This window comes from Drosophila ficusphila, unplaced genomic scaffold (genome assembly GCF_018152265.1).
Source record: "Drosophila ficusphila isolate 14025-0441.05 unplaced genomic scaffold, ASM1815226v1 contig_414, whole genome shotgun sequence".
In the NCBI taxonomy this organism is placed as follows: Eukaryota; Metazoa; Arthropoda; class Insecta; order Diptera; family Drosophilidae; genus Drosophila; species Drosophila ficusphila.
Genome location: NW_025064328.1, coordinates 15,290,191 through 15,300,281, shown reverse-complemented (window position 1 = coordinate 15,300,281; position 10,091 = coordinate 15,290,191). Strand labels below are relative to the sequence as shown.

The window sequence follows — 10,091 nt, the reverse complement described above, 5'->3', positions numbered from 1 at the left end:
ATCTGCGAAGTGTGCGTTTATTTAAGATTTATATAATATTTGTTGTGAGCGGGGTGAAGAAACTACAAGCTTTATCCGCTTTGGTTACTTACTGAATACTTAACTCTTTTATTAAGACACATATATATTACAGTGTTTGATACTTAAGACAGCCTAATCTCGTCTGGGCAACCGTTTCTGGAAGGGATCGGACTCCCGGTGGAACCAGCCGTATCGCCAGCTAGTCGCCTCGGGATAGTTGTACTTGTCGTCCGGGCTCCGTTCGTACCGCCTCTCCAAGTAAGTGGCACGCTGACCGTCCCGCAGCAACTGAAGCTCCGCCGAAGGCACCGACTTCATGGGAAGCCGGAGCACAGTTTGGCCAAACACGTCCTCCTCCAACTGGGAGAGGTGGTAATGAAATGCTCCGGAACGGGGGGATCGGTAAATACGACTGGTCACTGAACTTGAAACTTTGAGGGGAATGAGGAACGGCTTAGCCCCGGTGGAAGTAGTGTTCCTAGTGGTTCCACTTCTCCTAGAAGAACCCGTTGCTGGAGAAGCATTCACATATGTTTTAGGCTTTGGATCCGAAGCGGCTTTTCCCACAATTTGCGACCTAGCATTCGCTAATTTTATACTTCGACGTTCCTCAGATTTGGGTTTTTCCGCTTTAGTATCTGATAAACCAGGAGAAGTAGCTGACTTCTTGGCCGCGTCCTTGGGTTTCTTTGCTTGAAATAGGGAAGATGCAAGTTGCACGGATTTTACGGACTTCTCGGGACCTATACTTCCTCGGTTTGCCAAGTGTATCCGATTCATGATTCACGTTAAAATTTAGACGAATACCTATTATGTGTGATACACCAACAGTTTATTTTGACATTAGACACTGATTTTGGACACTACAGTTTTGTAGTTCATAATCAGATCCTTTGAAACGAATGCACATTTTCAGATCTAAACACCCAGGAGCAGCAAAACGATTTCCGAACACCTGGTAACTCGAATTGACCAGCAAACATTTATGTCTTTTATAAACGTTGGTTTTGATTCCCCATAAATGGTAATCCCCAGCTGAATTTTCCTCCTTCTCTCCCACTTTTCGTCGCTGGCCGAATTTGTGTTTATTTTCAATTTGCGTGGTGGTGTGAACATATAAAGTGGATTATACAGAGATAAGAGTGCTCTACAGACACATTTTTCTCGCAGCTCGCATAGTTTTTTTTTGCGCCTGGCCACAAGAAGCGCTGGCCCACAGTTTGGCCATAAAAATATCGGAGATATGTCGCCAGACTGTGAAATGTTTATATGCACTGGGTCGCGTGTCGAGGTGGCTGCCACTGCAGCTGCACCAGTGAACTATATAAGCCCCGGAGATAGCGACAGGTCCTTCCTCCTTCTCGCTCCCAGACCTTGAGGATATGTGTGTTCGGCATTGATTTTGTCTCGTTCCAATTGGGTTGTTTATTTTCGAATCCCTTCTATTTTCTCGGTGGCTTCGTAAAAGGTGTTTTTGGGTCTGGTTGTTCGCCTCCACCTGCGGAACTTGCCTGCAGAAAATGTGTATAAATTAGCTGCTTGTCTTTTTCATCCTCTTGTTCTGTGGGTGAGAATATACTCTACTTCACTGAAATGAGAAGTTTTTCCTGCTATTGCGTGTTCTATTTGACGTTTGCTGCCGTATCGCAGATTGATTTCGCGCACCCCGATATGATAGATGGACGTGATGTCATTGCAATGCATTCGGAACTGAAAAATTGAACGACTTGCAACTTTAATAAGACGAAAGTGCGCGACAGCTGAAGCACTCACAGTTCCCCCGGACCTCGCTGACCATTAGCGGAAAACTCGCTCGCTCCCATCTCCAATCTCCACTTTTCACTTCGATTTGACTCGATTCGCTTCCACTTTCCACTTTCTTCCGCATGCTGCATTTTTCTCCATCAGTGCCTTCGCCCTCCTGCTCCTTAATTTGCACAGCATTTGTCGCCATTTGGCTTTTAGTTAGCCGGGAAATGCGGAAAATGCGGGAAAGTCGGGGCGTCGAGGGGCCAAGCCGCTGACTGATGGAGTTGCAGTTGCACTTTACTGCAATTGGTTGCACTTTATTCGCGGTTGCGTGAGTGGAACTGGGACTCGAAACTTCGAACTGAAATTGCCAGCTAGCAGGTTTAAACTTCTAAATTACATTATTGCCAGCCCCAAACCCCCTCCACATCCTTCGCAGGAGGCAGGGGCAGCATTCTGTGCGTAATTAAATTGAACACTGTCGATATTCGCTTTCAGCCACGAACCCAATGGCTTCCTGGGAAGTTCAGATTACTGCGATTTAAGGAATAACTATTATCTTAAAGCCGGAGTAAGTTAGATATTTACTGGGTATGCAACATAAATTGTTTTCAATATTAACAGCAAATAAATAAAGGAAAAATTAATAACATAATATTAATAATATAAACATAAATAGAAACTTATAAGGAGATTTGTCACTTTGAGTAGTTCTAATCGGAGTTAGTATAAGTTTCTAAAACCCAGAATGGGGCACTTTGGTGGTAATGAGTTCCAAGGCGACAGGTGCATCTCCGGCCGCCAAGTTCAAGAGGATGCGGATGCTGTTGGCCAGGCCAAAGTTCGTTGACTCAAAACGGCCCTTTAGGGCCGGGCAGTCAAAGCATTTCCATAAGCAGCGGGGGATGGGCCGTGGGTTCAGGACAGGAACACACAGGACACACCGAAGGAGGAGCTGCGAGAGGAGCGAGTCAACAATGGCGTGTGCATTGCTGGGTTTATTAAAAAGGGCTCAGGTGAATGTCTGAGCGCCTCGTTTGAGCCACCAGGTGCGCCCCCTCCGCTTGCCCCGTGTTTACTTAGCCGAGGCACACGCAGCGTATACGTAATATGGGGATGGGGATAGGGATATACATATAGTAGATAGATAGAGATAGAGCCGTCGCAACCAGGAGCCTCTGGTTCGCCTCGGAAGTGGCCCCACCTCGTGAGCAGTCTGCTGTCAATGGTCAAAGGTCATTTGCATTTTGCCATCGTCAGCTTGTCCAGGCCAACCAAACAAATATCCACGTTTGACGCCAGGCGGAGCAGGGGCCGGGAATCAAATACGAAACTGATTAAATGGCACAGATTGGAGGGGTCGTCAAAATATTTACAAAGACCGCAACCGCTCTCAAATAATATTTACCTAAAAGTAGAGAACAAAATGTTATTAGATAGAAGTATAATAATTGTTATATCCGACAGTGTTCTTTATAGTTAAACAATGATTTATAAACGGATGGAAAACAATCGAGAATCCCTGCAATGCCTAAACTGATGCATTGATTTTAGTGTGGCTATGTTGGTCAATAAATAATGAGTAAAGCATTGGAGGGCGAATAAATGGGAATGATTTAACGCGATGAACTCAATAATTTCAGGAACAAGTCGGCAGCTCGCGACCCCGAGGTACAATAATAAAAATTATACATACTTTTCGCAATGATTAATTGACAAATTGCTGGAGTATGTTTTTTCGCATGCCACTGGCAATCGAGACTGCCGACATTTTCAGCATGTAAACACATTCCCGTCGTGGGAACCGCCGTGTCCCATCCCATTCCATCTCGATCCCATCCCAGTCCCGATCCCGATCCCGTCGCGTTCAAATCGCTCGTCATTAATTTCCACACATCGGAGAGGGGCTTCGAGAACAATGGGAGCACTTGAAACTGTGCTCCAAACCCTGTTTATCCACAACAGCGTCCTCAACTTTTATTGGGTCCTTAGTTTCGCCGGCTTCGAGGGTTGTGGGCCACTTTAAGTGGCATTTTGGGGGGTCTTGGGGGCCTGGGTGCTGGATGCTGCTGAATGCTGGGTTAGCGGCAAGAACAACAACAATCAACACCATTTGACGGTACAAATTAAGCTCGAAGCAAACAAATCGTGGCAAGTTCGCTCGGTTTTCGCCAGCCAAAGTTTCTGATGTTTTTAGCACATGTTGTTGCCTTGTTTTATGCGGCTGCCTTGTCTGCTTTCCCGCTTTTCCGCCTTTTCCGTTTATTGCTCGCCCCGTGTCCCGATTTCCCAGAACAAATTCCACCACCCACTCCTCGATTGTCTCAAGGGCAATTCTCTGTTAAGTTGAGTATGAAGCGGCCTCTTCGATTGCCAATGTTCACTATTTATGGGGTAAAAGTGCTTAATCAAATGGCAAGCGGCTGGGGCACGCACCGAAAACACGGCGTATACTTAATATTGCCACTTCGCCTGCGGCCAAAGATTCCCTTTTCCATCTGTGTTTTCGCGTTGGGTGCTAATGAAGCCATGGTCTCAATTCTGGAAATTCTTATTTAATTAACAAGTTTAACAAGGGCTTAAGTGTTGATGGAGGACTTAAGGAAAGATGCTCGTGCATTTTGTTGCTTTGAAAGTTATTTATACAAAAGCCATACGGATTCGATAATATAAATTGGCAAGGACTACCTTGAAGTTCAAGGGACCCATCGATTGACATTTGAAAAACAAACAAAGACTTACAATTGTGTACGAACTCAAATGGTTTAAGGCAAACAAATAAAGAAAGAATTAGAGTAATAATTCTTGCAATTCATTTATTGCCATTCATTAGTTATGATGACAAATATTTGAATAGTTTTTATTGAGCTCTGAAGTTTTCAATAGTTAAATGCTCAACTCATAAACTTGGGAAAACACAAATCATGTTATTTCCATATTCCGCGGTCGGCTAATGCATTTTGATTGTAAATTTTGATAAATGCCTCTATTAATTCATTTAGCGCTCGCCCGTGGCGACGCCAATAAAATTTTAAATAAAAAACGCCGCCATCAATGCATAAAACATATTCGCAAACTGCATTCTGTGGATGGTGACCACGTGTGTGAACTCAGCAGAGTGTCTGCTCGTTGGGAAATAATTGCATTTGGGCCTCGATTTGCAGGCCATTTCGTTTGCAGTCGCCTAAACTTATTTATTTGCAAGCGTTTCTTTTCGGGATTGGCTATTTCTGGATGGCACGTGTTTAATCCTGGTAAGTATGCGCCGCAGCTCCAGGACGTCCAGGACTCTGGCGCTGTCCCTTTCGTTGGCGCACGGTTGTCATAAAATGTTAAATATAAATTTACGGCGCAGTGCGCGCTCCCGGCATACTAAGCACCGCATCAGGACTCCGTCCGAGAGTCGCAGAAGGACTTCGCAGGAGTCGAGGATGTCCCCGGTTGGCTAAGCACATTAGCAAAATGAAGCTGTTTCGATTACGATTACATTGGCCAGAGATTTGCGCCTTTGTTGCACTTTGTGATTTTGTTGTCAGCGTTTCAGCCACAGGACCTTCGTAGATTTGCTTTCCTGGGAAACTCGGGTCCTTTCTGGGCGGGGTCAGGTCCTCAGATTGGGTTGGCAGAAATAGAGAGCCAAACCAATTGAAATTCTCGCAAAATATTTCTGAAACATATTGTTATTTGTGACATCGGTAATCTAATTAAGGCGATAATTGTTCATTCGCCAATGGAATGGATTATGCAGATGTACCTTTATGGCATCCAATTGAATTAACTGATTTATTTTGTCGTGATTTAATTACTGGAGCGGAAAATGTGATGAAACGAATATGTTTATCAGCTTTCGTTAAAAAAAAAAAACTATGAAGTGTTTAAATATTTCATTAAAATACGTATTTATTTTTCTTGTAGCAAATATACAATTATCTTATCCTTATATTTTTATCTAAATATATTTTCTCGCTGAATCCCCTTATAAATACAGTTTTCTGTGCGATCTCTTTCACCCAATAAGTTATAGTTTCTGAATACACAAACACTCTTCTAAGCTTTGCAATTGCGATTGATTAAAGCAAGTTAAATGGCCGGAAGATACGATCGCGCGGTGACCATTTACTCGCCCGATGGCCACCTTCTGCAGGTGGAGTACGCCCAGGAGGCGGTTCGAAGGGGGTCCACTGTGGTGAGTCCTAGCCGTCTGGCCTAAGCCACTATTGAACACCCCGATTCCGACCGAAAGGTGGGTCTGCGCACCAACAACGCCATTGTGCTCGGCGTGGAAAAGAGGTCCGTGGACGATTTGCAGGAGGAGCGGATGGTTCGCAAGATCTGCCAGCTCGACGACCACGTGGTGATGACCTTCGCCGGGCTCACGGCGGATGCACGGATCCTGGTCAGCCGCGCCCAGATGGAGTCCCAGAGCCACCGATTGAACTTCGAGAAGCCCGCGACCGTGGAGTACATAACTCGGTAAGAAAATCCTTTAAACTTTACACAAAGAAGGTCACAAAGTTAAGGTTTATTAAAAGTTAAATGTATTTCCTGAGAACTTTCTGGTTAATAGTAACTCCCCCTCTCCGTTTAAAAGGTATATAGCGCAGCTGAAGCAGAACTACACGCAGAGCAATGGGAGGCGGCCCTTCGGGCTGTCGTGTCTGGTTGGGGGCTTCGACGAGGACGGCACTCCGCACCTGTTCCAAACGGAGCCCTCGGGCATCTTCTACGAGTGGCGGGCCAGCACCACCGGTCGGTCCAGCCAGCCGGTGCGGGAGTTCATGGAGAAGCACGCGGAGGAGCTCCTGGCCGCCGCCGACGAGAACGCGGCCATCAAGCACATAGTCCGCACCCTGGTGAGCGTCTCCTCGCTGGGCCACAAGCAGATGGACGTGGCGGTGCTGAGGTATCGCCAGCCCCTGCGGATGATCGATCGCAAGGTGCTGGAAGATCTCGTTCGGACCGTTCGCCGGGAAATCGAGGAGGAGGCGGAGGCCAATCGCCGCCCTCGGGTTTCCTAATTCCCGACACGGCCCTCGGCCAGATGCCCCGCCCCTTCATGACCAATCAAAAGTTGATAACCATTCCGGCACTGCGACGCCCTGCTTCTTTGGGCCATTCAATTTCGGGCCTGAGATGGGGAAAAGTAATCAGCAGGAAAAATGTGTAAAGCGGGCAAATCACTTAATTTGTCTCGAGGGCGTATTTGTTTACTTTATGTCTCGGGCCAAGGCGCGTCCGCTGTTCGCAGGCCAACCAAGTTAAAAAGTTTTAAGTGAAAATGGGAATTGAATTTGTAGGGGAAAAAATGAGAGAAATGCGCGCACACATGCAGAAAACATTTGACCATGGCCGAAAATGATTTTATTTGATTCACCTTTAATTTTGGGGAAAAGATTTAACAAATACATCATGGCTTAGTTATAAATTTATACTCTTCCGATATCCATTTAAAAATTCTCTGTATGTAACACCAGACCATTTGTTTTGTTGTATAATATATTTTATAAGACTCATCCCAAAAAATATTAAATACAAGTTTTTATTTAGTTTTTTTAAGAGGTGTTTTAAAAGTTTAACTTTTTACACTTTAACGCTTATTTCATTCGACATTTTTTGTGAGTAAAGCACAGTGTTTTAGCTGTTAGTTCCATTTAGGACTTTCGTTCCTCCTTCTCCACTTGTTCTCCAGGATGCCATACTGGCCCTCAAAAGTTTTCTCCTCTCCCAGTTCCTGAAATCGAGTGCTTCAATCAAAAGTGTGCTTCAGGGGTTAAAGGTGAGCATTTTATTATGGCATTCTCATGGAATGGACTAGGTTTAACCCTTCGGAGAGGCCAGTGAAAACAAAGCAGGATTCCAGGATCTGCTTTCGAAGGCAGAAGTTGATTTCTGAGATGGAGTTGTAATCGTTCACAAAGAGATGTCAAAGTGGTAGCTTTTAGGAGGCACACTGCTCTGTTTTTCTTTGCTAAATCCTTTACATCTTAGAAGCCCATTTTTTCAAGGGAAAGTTTTCAAATGTGATATATGTAGTAGCCCTTGAGAACTGATGTGATTTGGTGTCCCACTTCCGTCAGTTCATTTTCGTACGACTGCTTTGCCAACATGTCGTACCAGTAAGTTCCCAGCATTTCCCCATGGAAAAGCATCCATAAACACCTTCTGTTTCCCCTCCCAGCCAGCTACCAAATTCGGTGGCCGATGGCAGCTGGATCGGCTGGTTCGTCGGCCTCCAGGGCAACGAGTTTCTCTGCCGCGTGCCCGCCGACTACGTGGAGGACAAGTTCAACCTGCTCGGACTGGAGGGCCTGGTGGAGAACTTCCCGATGGCCCACGAGCTGGTCCTCGAGCCGGAGTTCCGCCACTGGGACAGCGGGGTGGACACCACGGACGCGGAGCGGCTGTATGGCCTCATCCACGCCCGCTACATCCTGACGCAACGCGGCGTGGAGGACATGTGCCTCAAGTACGAGCGCGGCGACTTCGGTTCCTGTCCGCGGTTCTACTGCCGGGAGCAGCGGGTCCTGCCCATCGGGCTCTCCGACCAGTGCGGCCAGGCCCACGTGAAGGTCTACTGCCCGCAGTGCACCGACGTCTTCCAGCCCAGATCCCGCTGCGCCCTGCTGGATGGCGCCATGTTCGGCACCGGGTTCCCCCACATGTTCTTCATGCAGCTGCCGGACCTGCGTCCCGATCCGCCCAAGGAGAAGTACGTGGCGCGGTGAGTAGATAGCGATGAGATCTTCTAGACCGTCTACCTACCCCTCTTCCTTTAGTCTGTATGGCTTCCAGATCCACCACAAGACCTTGTGCCCGTCCGAGTCCCCCGAAAGAGAGTCCAAGCACTCGGAATCCCCGGCCGGCAAGCCCACCTTTGGAGCTCTGCCCACTTCCAAGGCCTCCCTCCTTCCTCCGCGTTGCTCCCTGAAGAGCCTGCACCTGTAACTATTCACCAAGGGAAAGCACATTGTTGGTCTGATGTCTTGTTGTTGCAATTACACGGATTCCCCTTGATATCGCCAGATGTTACACCATACCCACACACACCCACACACACCCACACACACCCACACACACCCAAAGATAATCTAAGCTGGCGATATCAACCAATCGAATGAGTAGCGAACCGGAGCGTTGTCATTAAATGTATCAATACTGAAACAAATCTCGGCGGTCCATTCATCCATTTAGAGTGAAGTATTTTGTACTGGGAGAAATCAGTATCGCAATCAAAAAATAATAGAAAATGTCAAGACTCCATATGATAATGGATTTTAAATCTTACACTTATTTTTCCGGGAACTTGCTTGCGAAAATAATGATAGTTTCATTAAGACAAGGAGAATTCTGAGAGATGAAATTAAATTTTTATTTATCTCTGTGTGCCTCGAGTACGCTGGATTGCGCAATCAAAATCCACTTGCCGGCACGACCTGCTAAGCCGATAATGGGAATTACTTGGGGCTGAGGCGTCCGCAAGGACTCGAGTTCCGCGAGCCCCGGCGAAAGGAGTCGGCTCCTGTTCCACGGGCTTCTCCAATAAGTCATGCCTTTATTATTATTTACTGCCGCCCTGCCGCCTTCAGTTTCCACTTTCCGCTTTCCAGCTCCCAGTTTTCAGCTTTCAGTTTTCAGCTTTCCGCGCTTTCCCCGTCGAGTGGAGAATTGTGTGGACAAGCGTTTCTGCTTTTCCTCTGTTCTCGCACTTTTCACACTTAATTTCATTAAGTAATCTTTCATACTGCAGCTTTTATTGAGTTTTAAACTGGCAGACCGTATAATGAGTATGGCGGGCGGAAGGCCGGGGAAATGGAAAAGGGGGCTTCAAAGGAAAGGAAGCGAGCGTTTTGTTTTACATTACAATTGGATGGCAATGTGTTTTCTTATTGTGTGAGTGTGGCGAGTCCTTTGTGGAAGGTCCTTGCAAACTTGTTGATCCCGCCGCCATCATGCATTCATGACTCATGAAACATAAGACTCTCGGACTTGTTTTTAATATCAAGCTTCGCTTCAAGCTTCAATTTCAAGCTGCCATCCTCGAGAGTGCTTTGAATGCTCCCGAATGGATAAACAAATCCGGACGTCGCTCTACTAAACAACGCACTTGCACTCGATTGGATTCCGTTCTTTTGTTGGCAGTGTGTGCGCCGGGAAAAATGTGTTTTCAAGAATGGCCGAATATTTGATTGTATCGCTGTGGGCTCCACAATTTCTATCCGCCAATCCAGTGCCACTGCCCAATTTTTCCAAAAGTTGTTATTCCGAAGCCGCAAAAGCTTACTGCAGAAATATTGTTGTGTGCTCGGTTCGAAAATATTTGG

The 10,091-nt window shown here is 46.4% G+C and overlaps 3 protein-coding genes across 3 annotated transcripts; 2 read left to right on the top strand and 1 right to left on the bottom strand.

Annotated features, from left to right (window-relative positions):
• Nucleotides 1-79: 79 nt before the first annotated feature.
• On the bottom strand, nucleotides 80-872 carry LOC108101811. Its single transcript, XM_017206287.1, has one exon. It carries the CDS (start codon nucleotides 799-801, stop codon nucleotides 154-156), a length of 648 nt encoding a protein of 215 aa, XP_017061776.1. The 5' UTR covers nucleotides 802-872; the 3' UTR covers nucleotides 80-153.
• A 4,882-nt stretch (nucleotides 873-5,754) lies between these two features.
• On the top strand, nucleotides 5,755-7,326 carry LOC108101804 (proteasome subunit alpha type-7-1B). Its single transcript, XM_017206281.2, has 3 exons — nucleotides 5,755-5,956; nucleotides 6,014-6,243; nucleotides 6,362-7,326. The coding sequence occupies exons 1-3, from the start codon at nucleotides 5,855-5,857 to the stop codon at nucleotides 6,786-6,788; spliced, it is 759 nt and encodes a 252-aa protein (XP_017061770.1). The 5' UTR covers nucleotides 5,755-5,854; the 3' UTR covers nucleotides 6,789-7,326.
• A 489-nt stretch (nucleotides 7,327-7,815) lies between these two features.
• Nucleotides 7,816-9,030, top strand: LOC108101803 (suppressor-of-stellate-like protein). The gene is made up of 3 exons (XM_017206280.2): nucleotides 7,816-7,886; nucleotides 7,949-8,491; nucleotides 8,547-9,030. Exons 1-3 carry the CDS (start codon nucleotides 7,876-7,878, stop codon nucleotides 8,713-8,715), a joined length of 723 nt encoding a protein of 240 aa, XP_017061769.1. The 5' UTR covers nucleotides 7,816-7,875; the 3' UTR covers nucleotides 8,716-9,030.
• Nucleotides 9,031-10,091: the final 1,061 nt, after the last annotated feature.

Bases quoted from the DNA above. Each gene is read 5' to 3' on its own strand.
- LOC108101811 (XM_017206287.1), bottom strand. From the start codon at position 801: ATGAATCGGATACACTTGGCAAACCGAGGAAGTATAGGTCCCGAGAAG.
- LOC108101804 (XM_017206281.2), top strand. From the start codon at position 5,855: ATGGCCGGAAGATACGATCGCGCGGTGACCATTTACTCGCCCGATGGC. The intron at 5,957-6,013 runs GTGAGTCCTAGC...TCCGACCGAAAG, and splicing joins TTCGAAGGGGGTCCACTGTG to GTGGGTCTGCGCACCAACAA. The intron at 6,244-6,361 runs GTAAGAAAATCC...TCCGTTTAAAAG, and splicing joins ACCGTGGAGTACATAACTCG to GTATATAGCGCAGCTGAAGC.
- LOC108101803 (XM_017206280.2), top strand. The intron at 8,492-8,546 runs GTGAGTAGATAG...CTCTTCCTTTAG, and splicing joins AAGGAGAAGTACGTGGCGCG to TCTGTATGGCTTCCAGATCC.